The sequence below is a fragment of the Bolinopsis microptera genome, chromosome 3, assembly GCF_026151205.1.
Source record: "Bolinopsis microptera isolate Bmic1 chromosome 3, MBARI_Bmic_1.0, whole genome shotgun sequence".
NCBI lineage: Eukaryota > Metazoa > Ctenophora > Tentaculata > Lobata > Bolinopsidae > Bolinopsis > Bolinopsis microptera.
Genome location: NC_087074.1, coordinates 860,642 through 878,955, shown reverse-complemented (window position 1 = coordinate 878,955; position 18,314 = coordinate 860,642). Strand labels below are relative to the sequence as shown.

General features: G+C 36.7%; 3 protein-coding genes across 3 annotated transcripts in view; 1 reads left to right on the top strand and 2 right to left on the bottom strand.

The window, feature by feature from the left end:
* Positions 1–18,314, bottom strand: part of LOC134813012 (ubiquitin carboxyl-terminal hydrolase 45-like) — a 48,293-nt gene that overhangs the window by 2,262 nt on the left and 27,717 nt on the right. The window contains exons 2-3 of the mRNA XM_063820675.1: positions 2,000–2,109; positions 226–883 (exon numbers count right to left, since the gene is read on the bottom strand). Of these exons, the coding sequence (XP_063676745.1) occupies positions 226–411 (186 nt within the window). The 5' untranslated portion in view covers positions 412–883; positions 2,000–2,109. The remainder of the gene's footprint in view (positions 1–225; positions 884–1,999; positions 2,110–18,314) is intronic.
* Positions 1–18,314, top strand: part of LOC134813019 (elongation factor Tu-like) — a 58,610-nt gene that overhangs the window by 28,682 nt on the left and 11,614 nt on the right. The window lies entirely within an intron of this gene.
* Positions 590–2,101, bottom strand: LOC134812418 (ubiquitin carboxyl-terminal hydrolase 16-like). The gene is made up of 2 exons (XM_063819826.1): positions 2,000–2,101; positions 590–883 (listed from the first exon to the last, which is right to left on the bottom strand). Exons 1-2 carry the CDS (start codon positions 2,099–2,101, stop codon positions 590–592), a joined length of 396 nt encoding a protein of 131 aa, XP_063675896.1.

Here is an 18,314-nt window from a genome sequence, read left to right as displayed (position 1 = left end):
TTATTGCCAATGTCACATGCAGGCAGTGGTAAACACATCTGGATCTTTTCCTAACAAGCGTCAGTCACACTTCACAAGAAATACTGCCAAATTCGATAAATACTGAAACTCATGCATCAAAACACGAGCCTTAAATCGGCAGTGGTTGGAAATATTGTGATAATGTTAGTGAGTGACAACGCCAGTCAAGGTTTGAAGTAATACAAAATAACATTTTCTTTTCACCTGATAAGCGTGGATGGCTTTACTGCCCCTTTCCTTGAAATCCAGGAGTTTCAAGAGGGACTTGTACTTGGTAACCATGCTGGAAGCAGTGCCACTGGCAACGTTAATGTGTACTGTGCCATACGTTTTACTGACCAATGTATCTTTGTAATTATCACTGGTGTAGTTCATGCAAGCTCGCAACATGGGTGTTTGCACCAGGTTCTGCAGCACAGAATTAAAGAAACAGATAACGCCCGTATTTTTTAGTCCTATAACATGGTGTTCCGTTAAGGTGACTTCGGGTACCGCCTCCCTTGTAGTATCCTTCGTAGAATCCACTGTTCCATTTGTGTGTTTTTGTTCAACTACCACTGGTTCTTTTTTAGGTGAAACAACACCGGCTGTGGCGTTTTGTTTCTTCAGAAAAGTCCCCAATAAGGTTGGAAACCCGCAGTATGGACGAGTGAGACTGCAGGGTAAGGTCACGTGCACATTTACTGCACCTCACCACAGCCGTATCTAGCTCGAAGTTTAGCGAGTGGTTGTTGAGATCGAAGTGCTTGTCACCGTGTGTCGTACAGAACTGTTTGCCACATTTCAAACATAAGTAGATCTTTTCTTTAATCGAACATTCGCTACATCGTCCGAATACTGCGTGGGGGAAATTGTTCTTCACCTGAAAAAATGTCATATTACATATCAAAATATCTCTCTCTCAAATAATTGCTATATGAGTTTGTTAACCACAGTTTGCTCACAATACTAATCGTTATTTAAGTAGTGTGACCACCTAAATCCTCGCCCATAACACGTAACCTAGCAACCATTATCTTCTCAATATCAATTATACCACTATGCAGTATGCAAGTAATAAATCCCATAAGCTTTAATGAACGTAATGCTTTTACTTAATAGGTAGTTCCTGTCAATAAAATGCGACACATTTGGAAAGTCCATTACGCAGTCTCAGCTATGGTATTATTGCTCACAGGTTGCACAGACATTAGTAAAGTCAATAATGAGATGGAAAATGTTCACGCAATCTGATTCTAGGCAAGGAGTAGTCGGGTCGGGTTTTAGAAAATAATTGACCGAAAGTTCATTAGTACAGCGAGATACTGTACTACATCCATGATTTGACCAGGATAATGGAATTGCCTCAGCCTGGGTTTGGAAAACCAGGCCTCGATTTCCCTGGCTGTGGTAAAATATAAATAACTTTTTGGTCTCGGTTGATCACTGTTCGATCCACATATGTTTTGACCAAATAATAAAATAAATTCTTAAAACTTACAGTAAAGTAAGTAAAAATTAAGGTCTCTGGATCGAAACTTTCAACAAATCTTCTCTCAAAAGGTGTAAATACATCTGTCACTCTCTTAGTCTGGAACGTTTTAACACAAATACAGATTTAATATTCGTAAGGTGGGATAGGAGATCAAGAGGTCAATAACTCTTACATTGACCAATTTGTTAGCTAAACTGGTATTCTAATGTGACTGGTTACATTATAAACATTCTCCCATTAGTAAGTACAACATCCGCTAAATCAATTCTATTCCAGGAAATACAATTCAAGAACACATAATTCAAGAACACTTAAATTCAAGAACACATAATTCAAGAACACATAATTCAAGAACACATAATTCAAGAACACATAATTCAAGAACACATAATTCAAGAACACATAATTCAAGAACACATAATTCAAGAACACATAATTCAAGAACACATAATTCAAGAACACATAATTCAAGAACACATAATTCAAGAACACGCCCTTTCTTACCTTGTTAGGAGTTATGGATTTCTCAGCATGAGGGCAGGGTGGTGGTTCATCCGACTGTACCATGTACTTGCTAGCACTGTTCCGCTTCTTCCGACGAGACATGACATTAGCTATTTGTAATATTGCACTTAATAATATTGATCAAACAATTGTTTTCATTCCAAAAGAAATATACATTATACAGGGTGGCCCAGAAGTAACTGCCTACACGCAACCCTTTGATAAATCACGTAATTTTTCTTAGAATTGCATACATATTTCAGAGAATATAGATAGCAGTCAAACTTAGATTTCCTGAAAGTTTCGTAAAATTGATTAAAAAGGGTGTGGCACGCCACTCTCTATTTTTCACTATTGTCAGTTGTCATCATGCCATAAAGCGAGAACGCTTTCAGCTGGGAACTCCAAAATTTCAGACACATTTGGTTTGATAATTGAAGTGCTGTCCCAAAATTTCAAGTTGGTTGTTCACAATTTAACCGAGTTATGATCTTGCAGATACGTGATCTCTGCACTTATGTGCTCAAGGACAAACCAAAGAAAATTGTTCAATTGACAATGCTGCTGTGTAACCTTTCTCGAAAACACATCTTAGTTAAAATTAATTGCACTGCCATATTCTTCACAGTGCAGTGTAATGCTCATTTAGCAGCGAATCTGCTCTTTATTATCTTACTTGCAATGGAGAAAAATGTTTTGTTATACAAATTTAACAATGGAGAAGTCATTTTGCAGGGATTCTGTAATAATAGACTTGAACCAAACACTAAAAAACAATAAATGAATTAATAACATGAACACTAATCTTTAAAACATTAAACTGAAAATGTTGCGTCGATAATACATGATAAGATATACATTTTTAGCTATTATATAATACAGCGCGAGCGGAGCCAAAAGTCAGTGCACATACGTTGGGTCTTATATCACCGCCGTGTTTTATATTTGAGACTTATGACTTTGCAGACAGTATACTGTAACTACTCATTCGAGGATTTCAGGGCAAATGTAATTTGAATGGCCAAACACAATCCAATACAATTTGGCTCGACCCGATTATCCAAACTATCAAATAAATGAATCTTCATTTGAAAAAATGAACGGGAGTATTTTTCAATTTAACATATTCCTCGAATGAGTGGTGATAGTAAGTCATACCAGAAATAATTATTTCATGTGCACTAACTTTTGGAATAAGCTAACGGGTCATATTATACACATTAAGTACAATTTATAAAATCTAAATTAACATTTACCGAAGTTGATAGCTTTTGATGAAATAGAAGGAAAAAAATCCAGAAAACCCTGACTGTACAAAAGCTGACAAAACATATTTTGCAAAAATTATTCATAAATTGACTTTAATTTCATTCTTGTGCAAAATGATGATGAAAATCTAAAATATATGGCTACAACAAGCATTTTAATAACAATATTTATTGTGCAAAAGATAATTTTTGAAATTAAGAAAAACGAAAAGGATGTGTATAACTAATGTCTCAGTTGTCAGAAATAGGAACTATTCTAACAGTTATTGTTGGATTCAATATCTTTGCACCATAATGTCCATTCCAAAATTTACCATCTTTGGCTGACTCATAATACCAAAACACTGTTCCTTTTGATGTTTTAAGGTCAATAGTTTTACTAAGTTTCAACCATTTTTTACCAGCTGGAATGTTTTCCTTGCCAAGAGGAATGTTTTCACAGTTATTTTCATCACTTTCGCGCTCACCAGCACCATAGAGGATGAATGCACGGTACTTAGAGTGACAGTCATACCTAGCAGCAATCCAAACAGTCCAATGAAGTGTTACCTTAAAGCCGTTTGTGATAAGCTTTGCTATGTTAGGGTACCACTTGGAAAGATCAATCTTTTGTTGGCGAAGGCAACTTGAGTAAGATGTCACACAATTATATCTTGCAAATCTGGCCTCAGCTGGAAATGGATCACAACCAACATGCCGTTGAATTTTCCAATCTCCACGAGAATAATCCCAATGTTTAGGATTTGGGTTAAAATTCTCTTCCCCAGTTAGATCAGCTTTCCCGACATCCATGTTGATATTCCTCAAAAGATTTGATTTACATTGTAATTGATAATAGCTTATCATTTCTTTTCTATCGAACAATATAAAGTGCAAGATATCAGGTGCTGAGTGTATATTCACCTCCTTCAGTCGCCCAATCCATGTTATACTGTCATTCATTGCACAGTTCCAGTGTTTACTCACAGAGCACACAATTGGAAAGTCTTCCGGCTCAATTAACTGAAAAATTTTACACTGAACCTCATAGGGTAGGTCCATGAAGGATGTCATTTGAAGAGACTTGTCTTGTTTACCTCCTGGGAAGATGTGTAAAATAAATGAATGCTTTAGTTCAACTGAATTGTTAAATGATGCTACCAGCACTAGGAGCCTTAAAACAATGTTAATATCAAATTAGAAATCTGAAATTTTGCAAGCTGTCTAGATGTTGACCGGTTGAATTCCGGCAGCTTTTAAACCGGACCAGGTCTGAAACCGGATTCAGACGGATATTTAATTTAAGATGTTGTAAAGTGATAATTATAAAGCAGTTGTTACACCTAATAACTTAATAAAACAGTTATAATGCAATTTTAATCTTAAATTTGATCCAACATAACAGCTGTTGAGCAATGAAACGCAAACATAATCTTAGCAAAATGCAATTTTACATATTATTATATATGATAAATATTCTGTTAAACTGACAAGGTCACTGCAACTGTGTCCCGGCTCAATCACATCATAAACTACAAGCGAGATAAAGTAATACAACATCAGGCCTTATACTTTTAAAATTTTACCGATGTTTATTCACAAGATATTTAAATCCCTAATTAATAAAGTAATCTGGTTCAGTTAATTAATTGCATTTTAAAGTTTGAAGTTTTAGTGATATCTTACTTCAACAGAATCTTTGAGCTTATCAAATAGACTACACATGCAATGATAATCCTCAAATTTACCTTCAAAAGGAAACATTATTACTGTGCACTTAACTCGTGCTCGTGACATGGCAATATATAAAAGTTCTGAATCAAATGAAACCTTTGCAGACCCTGGCCCTTCAATCAGTGTCTCATTTCCAGAATCATATAACGTTTGCAGTGCTATAACTGCAGGCCATTCTTGTGAAAATGTTGATATCACCCTCCTTGGTGTAATATTCTTTGAAAATAATATTCCATCAAAAATATTTTTTTCTAAATTTTCATTGTCATCCCAAATATTGTAAATAATACCTACATCATTACTATCTATCATATCATCAAAACATAATTCATTAAATTCTTTGTCAAAAATAGAATATATAAGTTCCTCATTAAACTTTTGCAGAACATGAACGATAGTTTTTGGTCCATGTATGTAGTGCCCAGGGGCTTGTAAAATGGCGAAATCATTTTTAAATGTTGATACAAAGTTTCCCGGCTCAATGATATATTCTCGAATGACTGACAATGTTCTCGACAAGTCAGATGTGTTTCTCAAATTCTTTGATAGACTTACAAGCTGTGTAGATGATAATTTGTCGTTCAAAAGTGTTGCTAGTTTAGAGTCGTGTCTTAAAGTTACCTCCTCATCATCAATATAAAGATAGCTTTGTAACGTGTCACATGAGATCCAAACTTGACAAGAACATGACTGTTCAAATAATGCTTTAATTATCTCATAGTCTTTATTCATGTCTTCTTCTTCTTTATCCAACCTGAACACTCCTTGAATATCGTCGAAAAACATGTGAATTCCTTTTCCTTGAAATAAACGTATAATGTGTATTAGCGATATGTTATTGATATGTTCGATATCCCCAGTTGTACCATTTAAACTCTGAAGCATTATTATGACAACTTGATTGTCATTAAGACAGCCTTTTATTTTACGCCAGAGTTCATCAGGAGGTTTACCATCCACTTTTGTAAGACAAATAGAAACGTGCTTAACACCTGCTTTTTGTAGCGGCTTATGTAGATGCTCTGGGGATGTCATGGTACCATTAATGTCACACGTTTCACAGAATAACATGATTTTGTTATTTTCACTTGACAATGCTAGTTGTAGTATCTTAGCTAGTAGTACAACAGTTTTGCCAGCTCCAGCGGGTCCATTGATCCACAATAACTTCTCATCTGAATGTATTAAATCGTACTGTTGTTTAGTCAAGTTGTCTATTCCTAAAAAGTCCTTGACGATCTCGGGTGATGGAATGACGTCAGGGTTATTGGTTCTGAAGGTAAATTTTCCTGAACGCAGTTGTTCGTTGATGTTCACTATACACTTTCCCAAACTACACTTGGACTTATCACAAATGGTCGTATCTGTACACCATATAGCTAATAATAAGTTCCTGACATCTTCATGTTTGGTGCGAAACTCAGGATGCAAAGGCTCATCCAAGATTAGATCACTTACATTGTTGTTCCACCAATCACTAAAATCTGCCAAATCTTCTTTGAAAATTATTGACGAAAGTTTATCCCTGCTTATCAGAAATTCTTTCTTGGATGCCTTTTCAAAGTTGGGGTAAACGGTAAACTGGAGAACTGTTAACCGTTTACAAAATCTTTTAACAAATTGTACCATCTTGTTCCTCTGGTCCAGTGATTTCTGGAACGTTTTGGCCAATGCTTGCGACTGTTGATCTTTGTTACACCCAGGGTCTGATTGATTTCCGATATGACCCATATTCTTCACTTCAATAATTACAAAGTAGTTTGGTGCTATCACTACAAAATCGCTCTCACCTTCTCTGTTAGTTGCTGTCTTTTTGCACGTTTTACAGTTTCGTTTATCATGGGTTAAATCTCCCAGATAATATTGGAAATGAGTATATTCAAAACTATGAAGAACAATAAAATCTCCTTCACTCAGTTTCTCTAAAGCTCTGTATACAATAACCTCAGCCTCGTAGTTGAGTTGCTGGTTTCTATCATTTTCAAAACTACATCCGGGCTGATCTTCAGGGTAAAGGTCTACATACTTTTGTTGAGGAGCTCTGGGTAACATGATGGGATGTTTGTCTCCAGTTGAACAGTATGTTTCAAATATCTCATTTCCATTCCGCAGGTATTTCTCGTACTGTGTTTCCTTCTTGGTCATAGCAATCTTCACTGTAGTGCAAATGTTAAGTAATTTATTATAAATTAACCTTGTCAGCTAAACAAATGTAAAATAATACCGAGGCCCTGACGCTAAGAGTTATCAACCATCAATTCTTAAAACTGGTGACCCTAATGATCCAAATAACTACCGGCCAATATCCATACTCCCCCTACTTGGAAAATGCATAGAATATTTTGTTAACCAACAGCTCACAGAGTATGTCGAAACAAATAAACTGCTTACCAACAATCAGTATGGATTTAGAAAAGATCATTCCACCACTTTTCTAATGCTTAATCTATTTGATAAAATATTTACGTCTAAGGAATCACAGAAGAAACCTGCAATTGTATTCTTAGATATTAAAAAGGCCTTTGACACAGTAAGCCATAATATTTTATTGAAAAAACTTAAGTATTATGGAGTTGATGGCTTTGTCATAAAGTGGTTCCAAAGCTACCTTGGGGACAGAAAGCAGCACACCAAAATACGTGGTAATGTAAGCACATCACTCCCTGTTAAAACAGGTGTGCCACAGGGTAGCATATTAGGACCAATTCTATTTAGTTTATTCATAAATGATCTCAGTAGAAATTGCACACAATCTACTGTTTACTTATTTGCAGATGACAGTGCACTATATTTTGATAACATTTCCCGAAGCATATATTAAAATGTAATCAAGGATATGAAAATTGTGTATGAATGGCTTAGAATCAACAAGCTGAGACTAAATGCTGCAAAATCTTCATTCATTGTATTTGATAGATATCCTAATCTGGACACGTTGTCAATCCCTCTGGATTTGGAAAAAGAATGCCTTTTTATAGAAGAAACTAAATCTCAAAAATATTTAGGTCTCATGATAGACAATTTATTGAACTTTCAAGACCATATTGATTATGTGAAATCAAAAATTGCTAAAAGAATAGGGGCATTATACAGGTCGAAAAATCTTCTTCCACTGAAATATAGAAAAATGTTTGTAAATGCTCTTATGCTCCCCCAATTTGACTACCTGGATATAATATGGTCTAGGGCTGCCAAAACCAGACTTAATTCTCTCGATATATTATACAAGAAAGTAGCAAAAATTGCACTGGATGTTCATTGGCAGGAACCATCAGTAAATTATGTATATCGAAATATGAAGTGGTTACCCTTACACTTAAGGGGGCCGGGGGGGGGTCTTCATCAAAATTCTCTCGAAATTGATTTTATAGTTGTTTCTGATAGAGGGGAGTGATATCTATCAGCTGCTTTTGGTCCCATGGAAAAATACTGTTCCTAGCCAAAATTATCGCCAGTCAAAGGTCAGCGCTTATGTGTAATTGTATTGCGCGAGCGATTTTCAATCGCGCGTCCTGAAAATCGAGTCTAAAAATCTATCTTCTCCTACATTTTTTTGAGCAATCACCCTGAAACATTCAGGATATGTTCTAGGGATCATTTAGAAGATATCTGTCGAGCCGAATTTTAAGATAGGCCTTAGAAGATTTTTTATTCAATTTTGAAAATCTTGGACCTGGAAAAATCGTCAAAAAATGAGGTCCAAGATTTTCAAAATTGAATACAAATTTTTCTAAGGCCTATCTCAAAATTCGGCTCGACAGATATCTTCTAAATGATCCCTAGAACATATCCTGAAAGTTTCAGGGTGATTGCTCAAAAAATGTAGGAGAAGATAGATTTTTAGACTCGATTTTCAGGGCGCGCGATTGAAAATTGCTCGCGCAATACAATTACACATAAGCGCTGACCTTTAACTGGCGATAATTTTGGCTAGGAACAATATTTTTCCATGGGACCAAAAGCAGCTGATAGATATCACTCCCCTCTATCAGAAACAACTATAAAGTCAATTTCGAGAGAATTTTGATGAAGACCCCCCCCCGGCCCCCTTAAGACGACAACTCCATCTATCAACGTATATGTATAAAATTCTTAATGAGGCTGCACCATCATCATTCACCGGTAAATTTTCTTATGTATCCGGAGGATCACGTGATGCTGAGAGGTGCAACCTTTATATTCACAAATCCAGAACACACAAAACCTTTACATATTTAGGTGCAAAATGTTGGAATACAATTCCAGAGAACATAAGGACTATAGAATGTAGTGTAAATTTCTCACAATGTATGAAATCTAAATTTATGTCAGATGTAATTCAAGGAGTCTCATCCTATGAAATAAACAATAGTTTCGACTATTTCTACACTCTAGCTATGTGACAACTGAAACAATTTTTAAGGTGCTGGAGTTTTTGTCGGGTGGAAAGGCCCCCTGCGTTATATGACCTATTTTCAGAAGTATAGAACTTTAAACATCTCCTTTATTCGTTCCCATTTGTTATCATGGCCATTCTAATGTTGTTCTATACTTCTCTGTGTATAACTGTAAATAATATTACTTACGAAATTCCAAAGTGGGCATCTATGTAATTTTCAACATTAATTGTTACCTTCATGCCCACAGTTCACTGTTAAATCATATCTTATTTTACCACTCATTAATTTATTACTTATTTTGTTTTACAATTTACATGCTATATCCTTATGTCCCTAGAAGGGTGTTCTGCTAACAGTTTTTGACTGACTTGAATGTCCTGCACAGCAGATTGAAGCTTCTTAAATTATTTTTTATTCTTATTGTATTGCTGTGTAAATTTGATTATAATTCTAATTCTAGTTAAGTGTCATCAAACAAATGATACGACGTATTCCAGGGTGATCTGCTGAAGACTCAACTAGTTTCGGCCTTTGAGGGCCATCCACAGGAGTGTCACCTAGCAGAAGTCAAAAATTTAATAAACTGATATCAGAAGAATATGTCATATTATCATATTAGTAAACATACGGTTAATTAATCTGAAAATCCATAGTAAAGTTACAAACTCATGGGGTAGAAAAAAAACCAAAGTGTAAACTCAGAGTACAAAAGTGAGAACTAGGAAGCGGAAAATATAGCCGTACACCTAGTGAAAGAACGTGAGGTGTGACCTGAACCAAAGATAACATTAATTGCCACTGACCTTGCTCCTATTTAAACCAATTATCCTGGCTTTAAATCTCTCGATAAACATATCCTCATACCTGTTCAGGTCATCTCTATTGCATTTGCGGATAATCCCAAAGTTAAAACTAGAAAGTTTATCATCTAACATATCATAATGCACATCGTGCAGAGCTAATGATGACTTATTATAATGTTCTGGTTTGAAAGCTGCTCTGTGGTTATTCATGCGTATATTGAGGGGTAGCCATGTCTGGCCAAAATAGAAGCCACTCGAACATAACTTACATTGAGCTACGTATATAACATTCTCATCACTACAATTTAAACTCATATCTAGTTCACATATCTGATTGTTAACAATAAATTTCCCATCAGCGTTGTTTTCCGTGAGTTTGCAAGTCAGGCATCTTGGTCTTTTACATGCTTGTGATGAGGTGTTGTTGTCTCTTCTAGACTGTTCCACGTATTCTGCTGGTGTAGTGGCGAATTTTCTTCGTTTGAAGAGTTGGTCACTTATGTTACTGCCTCTTCTATTTGCGATAGTGATGGATACGTTCTCACCAATTATGTGTTCGATAGTCTGTTTCTTAGATTCTAGGAACATTCTGAGGTCTTTTAGTTCTTTGCAGTATTGGGCAGATAGTATCAGATTAGTAGAGGTTTCCTCCTTTTTCTCTACAACCGTTTTCTTAGGTTTCAGACGTTCATTCCTATCTACCAAATTCACCTTTTCTAGGATAACCTTAAGTTCCTGCTCATCATAGCCACTTTTCTTCAGGTCCGAAATTATGTCTTTAGCTGCTTTATCAAATGCTTTCTCGTCTGAGCATATGGTTCTTGCTCGTAGTAGTTGTGAATACGGGACGCTTTTGAATACATGAGGAGGGTGGTAGCTATTCCTTTGTAAAAATGATCTGTTATCTGTTGGTTTCTGGTATAATGATGTCGCTATACCGAAAGTCCCATTCTCTGACTGCCTTATTTTAACTAGAACATCCAGGAAGCTGAGTTCCCTGCCTATTTCCTCAGTGAATTCTATCCCGTATGCTGCAGCTTTACTATTGAGTAGTTTGACAAAATCGTAGAACTCTTCTTCTGTCCCTGACCATATACCAAAAATATCGTCGATGTAACGTTTCCAGAGTTTAACAAGTAAGTCCCAGTTGTCAATGAAACTAATAAATCAATGAAACTAATAAATCAATGTTTTAGCTCATTTTACAAAGTCAAATATTTAAAACAATTAAAATTGTATAGTGCTCAATTTGTAAATGACTAGTTGATCTTTGCTATTGGAAGTTTGTCAAGGACTGGCAGCTAGCGGGGGCAAGGAATGCACGGGCTTAGGGGCTTTTGTGCACACCAGAACACTAGCTCGGTAGATTTTTGGAAACTAGAAGGACTGAAAACTAAAATTGTTTTTGATGGAGGCTGAGGCATGTTTTTGAGAGGGACGGTATAATAGCTTGTGGTAACAACTGGCCTTTACTTTAATAGGACGAAGTTTTAGTTTTAGGACAGGAAGAAGGCATTAAGAAGATTTGCTCTTTGTTTACAAGGCAGAATATAAGCAATGTTGGTTATAATATGTATCAATATCTAGATCTTCGTTTATCAATTTTCACTAAATGGGTTTAAAATTTTAATAGGGAGGGAAATTCATCAACTTTATTAAGTACCTATCAAAAATAAATCTTATATCAATGTAATATATTAAAAATCATAATCCTAAGTCTAATAATAAATCTGTTAAAAACACTTTCTCACTACACTGCGCTCACACACGTTAGTAAGACAAAGGAAAATGCACACCCAGCTAATTTTCAATTTCAAGATAATCGATTTTCAATTTCAAGATAATCGATGTTCTCTTTTAAGAAAATCTTCAAAAATTTCAGAAATGTATCTGCTAAGGGTCTTGAGATCGAACCGCCTGTTGGAACACCTTTGATGGCTCTGAAAAACTCTCCTCTGTACTCTAGTGTCGAGTTCTGTAGACAAAAGTTGATACTTGTCATCATGCCTGATTTGATGTTTGGGCGAGCGTTGTATCTTCTTCTAGTGCTGCATTAACCGACTGTCGGACGATATCCTGCCTCATACTAGGATATAGAGCTCAATTAAACAAATAATCAATTAAACAAATAATCAAAGTTTTAGCACATTTTACAGCATAAAATTTAAACAAATGAAAACATATAATGCTCTTAGTGGTAAATGGCCGTTTGTTCTGAGCTGTATGATTTTTTGACAATCAACTAGCGGGGCAAGGAATGTACTGGCTGGTAGCTTTTGTACACACCAGAACGCTAGTCTGGTTGATTAGTGACCAAATTAGAGGCGTTGATAGGAAGGCATTATAATTTGTGGGTGTAAGAGGGAATATTTGGCATGCATTATTCTAGCAGCTATTTTGTAACAAATGGTCTTTACGATTATTAAGGACGGTAAGTATTTTGGGTGTTCGATACTAAATCATGGCTAAATGTCTAAGAGGGGTTTAAATTTAAGGGAGAAAAAGAAATGAATATTGGGTTATAATATTAATCATAGATGTCAACCCTGATATAACTATTGTACTAAAAATTTGATCATAATGCTTAGGGTCTTTATTAGAATTCAAATTGGATACAAAAATAGGATATCTTTACACTACACTTACTCACTCACACATCACATTTAACTTGACAGAGGAATACGCTGGCAGAGTAAGTCGATTTGGTCATGAAATTTTGGAGGTCAGGTGGAATCCCTGCAGGAGCCTACGAAAATTTAAGGTTACATATATCAAAGTCTTTATTTGTCCAGTCATACACGGCATGACAATGCTGGTTGGAAAGTAGTGAAGATTTCAGTTTGGATTTCAGGCAAGAAATACTAACAAAACAATCAAAGATTTTAAGGTTAGGGGTTATTATATTCCATATTTTCGTTGACCTGGTGTTATGGTTGTCTGGGGGATCCGGTTTATTGATAATAAGCATTGGTTTCCTGGAAGAACGAGAATACTCTTCGTACATAGACATAGGAGTAGAAAACTTCATGATCTTGAATAATTCTATGTAGCTATGGTAAGTATAAAGATTTTGTACAGTGAGTATCTCGTTGTTTTTAAACAGAGGTTTAGTGTGCTCCTTTTTATAAAATTTACTATCAAGTTTCTGGTCAGTAAATGGTCTGGTTCGAACACACGTTTTGAATTTATCCAGGTAGGCTGCTCTATCACCAAACAAGACCCTCAGACAGTACTTCTGTGCAGTCTTTTGAATAGAGGATAAGGAATACCAGTTGTTGTCTTAAAACATGTTTTCCTAAGTTTTCCACCCCGTTCCGTGTATCCAGTAATGGTTTCTAAAATTTTGCTGTTAAAAGAGCCTCCGCTGATTAATCCCTCAATCATGGACCTCTGCTGTTGAAGTATTTGGTCGTTAGGGTCTGTAGCTAGTTTGTTGTAACTATCTGATTTACTGAGTTCTGAACTGATAGCCGTGTCCACATCTCTAGGATTCATAACTAACACACTACCCCCTAATAATTCTAATTCTAATACACATAATATGTCACAATGACCCTATATAAAAAGAAAAAACTAAACCCTTCAACAACTCAAAGTTTTGAAAATCACCCTTGACCTTGCGGCTCCAAGTTCAAATCTAAACTGTCTATATTGACAAAATTCTTTCTCGCACCTCAGTCTCCCCCGAGAGAAATCACCGTTGTTCTTAAGATTTCAAACCGAAGGCGCTTCCTAATATATCCCACAGCATCCCACAGCATCCGCATACTATACCTTTGACCTGTGTGGTACTCCATTTTACTAGCCAGCTTCTTCACTAGTCTTTCAGCTTCATTACCCATTCCACCAGACGTCAAGAAAACTAACGGTGTGAAGCTTCCTTTCTCCACTTCAGGAACCCTTGCGTTGTAACATCGCTTTTTCTCATTTTCATGAAACTGGTACATTGCATGGATCGATTTGCTTGCATTGGAGGGGGCTGGGGCATGGAATACCCTTACATCAAAATATGCCCTCTCTGAAGCATTCCAAATCGATCTTGTAGAAATGTCCAGCCTAGCTTGGTCTCCTAGGACTGTTTCCCTTTACAACTCTAGAGGAAAACAAATTTTAGGAAAACAAATTTAAATTTTGGTATTTATTAATAACAATCAAAACATATCATATCATAAAAATAAAGCCACGCGTTGGTTGACTGCCTCAGTAAGGTGAATAATTTAAGCTTGAAGGTGCCCTGCGCATTTACAGAACCTTATGCAGCAATCACATATTCATGAGGACCTGTGAGCGCCAAAATTAATTTAAAGTTTCTTAAAATCATACATCACTACGAGTTACTCATGCTTTTGGATTATAAGAGTGCGGATTGTCAGGTATTTCGTTCATTCATACTTAATCGGTTTAAAGCTGTATATTTAGAACTCACTATTGTTTAAACTACGAAAGCAGAACGTAGATAATGGACAATATACCTACGACAATACCAAGGACCCGAGTGCCGCATTGACTTTTCCGGATCCGTTTTTACCGAAGGCTTATCCACCAGTTACTCATGCTGCATGTATAGTCTGATAATATTTTGTCTTACCTCTAGCAAGCATTCTGTAAATTGAAGTGTCGTATTTATTATAGAAGAGCCAGCCAACCTCCGCATTATAATCTTTTGTGTGCCAAGTTCGTTTATAAAATCTAATCATATAATAAGATTGATCCAATAGTCTAAGATGAACGGTATATCATAGCTCATCGTTATTAAAATCCGAATGGATGAATTAATCAAGTAATGTTCCCTTTCAACACAACTAAACAACAAACAAATGCTTGCTCACCAGTGGTGACGCAATCGTAGGGGCATGTAGTTGGTTCAGATAACTCTCACCCCGACGACGGCGTCGAGAAATTATCAAATTATGCATTTGCGCCATACTGGACACATTTTATATTTAATATTTTTAGTGTCATCTAAAGTATAGCTTAACTGGCGAGCAAGCATCGTCCCACTCGGCGGGGACGAAATTACCGAGTCCAATCACAGAAAGTTAACCAAAAGATAAAAACAAGAGCTCGGATATCAACAAAAATCACATGCTCCAGACGACGGGGGAAGAGAGGAAAAGAAGTAAGCTGCTGGGCTCAACAAATTTTGATAATTGTAAACAAATTTGTTCTTGTGCCCTATAATAATTTGGTATTGAGGTATGACCCTGTACTGTGCGTGATAGTGAAAATGAAAGTGAATGTGAATCTATAATGCGAACGAAATGAGTTGTGGCCAGACGATTCTTCAATTTCAAAATAATAAAGTCAAAGGACTCTGTTTTAAAATACAAGCTCATTCTTATCAAAGTTTAATTCTGTCCATTCTAATTCTTCGTACCTTGACTGTATCTTGAGTAGCTCACTCTTCAGTGTTACTTTAACTAAGTTCGTTGACTTAGTAAAGCTTATCAAACTGTCAATTTTTCGACAGTCGTTCCACATTTTTGTTGATTGATAAATGAAAGAGGAGGATGGGTTTGGGGTGATGAACTGGTTTGAACGTCTTTGTGATGGTGATCTGTGGAGTAAAGATAGGAGTGAGATTGGAGATTCTAATCTGACAATTTTGAACAGTTCTAATAGACATGTGTATTTGTACAGGTTGTGGACGGTAAGAAGGCCGTTCTTGTTAAACAACGGCTTTGTATGCTCTTTTTCAAAGAATTCCCTTCCTAGGATTTTGTTCATCTATACAAGATTTGTTCATCTATACTAGACCATCAACTGGAAGAAAAACCGGCTCAGTCTGCACATCTTTGCATTTCACAGATCGGCGAGATGCACCACTGGGCCTCGCCGAGCTAGGAAGGATTGACATCGTGAATCAAAGCACCGCCCAGTAACGAGGTTTAAATTTCGAACACAAATAGTCGCGCGGCGTCGGTCAGGGTCACAAATATAGCGCTAGAGAACGGGTTAAAAAGTTACGTGACAGTCAAGTTCACATAGCCATGTGTCTACGCGGACTGCCGTCGCGCGCAACTGCAAGCGAAAGGGCTGATCCGGTTAGAGCAAACAGTCGAGTGTTGCTCTATCCAGAGCCCTTGCGCTTGCAGTAGCGCGCGCCCGCCTAACTTACAGGAAAAGTTACTGGCTGGTGGTGGTACTAGAGTTGGTTTAATTTAAACAAACGGCTCGACCTCGCGCGCGACATCAAGCATGATTTGCACGCGTGGCGCATTTCAATGTTCGAGCAGCTACCACGTGACACAATTCAGCCAATCAGAGTACAGGAATCTGCAGAGTTAACGTTGCAAACTTTTGATCGGCCCGAAATGGGACTTTTCTGGAGATTTTGAGATAACTCAACAACTACTTGTATCACGTGGTGACCCCCACTGTCGCTTCACTATAGTAGAGTTTCTACGACGCGATACAGGGGGAGCCGCGCACTCGTGCGCGGCGGGTTTCACATAGCTTTGTGTCTACGCGTACTGCAAGCGAAAGGGCTAGGGCTCTGGTTAGAGCAAGCGGCGGGTCATACAACGTATGAATGACAAACAACTACGTTGCCTTGAATTTTCTTCCTGGGGAGGTAACGTTACTTTTAAAAGAGGAACACGTTACAAAAAACCAAAAGTCTCCAACTCTTTTACTTTCAAAGTTAAGCCCCATCCAGTAAAGGTTTCTGGGCAGTGGGCGCGTGAGACAAGCGCGCCCGCAGCGGCGCGAAAGCACATGGTTAGGTGAAGTCGAGTGTAGAGTCAAAAGTGATTAGTAATATAAATCATCCGTGCTAGAAACGAAACGCTATTGTCAATTTTTACTTTTTTGGGCAGGTCGGTACTATTTCCAAATTTAAAAAGTTAATAATTGTTGAAGTTTAGAATAAATTTCCTTCCGCGCCGCGCAGCGCACATTCGTGTATATAATTATATGTTTATCTGTACGAATTGAGCGTTGTTGAAAAAGTAATTTCAAATATTCTTTAATCGGGTGTCTTTTTAAAATTTTCTATTGTTTAGAACAGTCAATGAATCATTCAAGTTTAGTATGTTACTTGATAGCGTCTAATATGTGATACTGGCACCTCGATTTTAGTCTATTTGAAAGCTGAACTACACTAAGTTGACTGACTCATTGTCATTAATCATCAATAATCATCAATAATCATAGAGTTTGAAAGTTTCTATTATGGAAAACAGGTTTTCTCGTTATGATCGAAAATGCGTCTACATATGCGTATATATATAGTAGGAACAACTTACTTTTATTTACTGGAGTCGTACAGTGTACAGGCGAACAAAATTATGTAATCAGTGTTCAAAAAGGTTGCAAGTTTTACGGCTGACTTTAAAAGCATGCTAGTTGAAATGGGACTGTCGACATGCATTAGCTGAAAAGTGATCACGAAAAGTGATTACGAAACATGCGAATAATTGATTTCTCTTGGAGAATTTCTCTTTATATTACACTCTTAACTTGCGAACAATTTCCGTTTATAACATTTATAATATTTTTCTAAAGGATTGCTAGTATTTTATGTATTTGTTTTCACTTCTGCACGTTTAGGCAGTTGCTCTTGTGACCAGAGTTTTAGAGTTATATATATATATATATTATAACATTTTAAAAATTTAGTTTGATTTTAATTTGCACCAGGTAGTGCACATTCAAATTATGAAACTTGGTGACTTTATTTGGTTTTACACAGTGGCTTAACATTGCCTATTGACACCCCCCCCCGCTGAAAAAGCGTGCCCCCTCCCCTTTTGGCACCCCTCCCTAAAATTGAACAAATAAGATGATTTTAGAGGATATGCCTGTAAAAAAAATTTGTTTCTAGAGCCAAATGCGCAGTTTTGCTAGTACCTTGGTTAAGTTTTTCGAAATTGTCCCACATTCAAACGACGATTTTGCGCCTCCCTAAGATTGCTCCCCCGCACAGCAGGGTCGGTGGGGCCCTTCGTTACGCCACTGGTTTTACACCCTCAGTGTATTTTCAAACTCATGTTTTTAAGGTCAATTAAGACATTAGGGTAGACAACTTCAATCAGATGTTAACCTATATACACTTTGAACTTATCTGCTTTCAGATTTAGAAGTATAATATACAATAGAAATACACCACATGTAATCAAGCAATTGGCTTTATGTGGAAAGATGTCCTGTG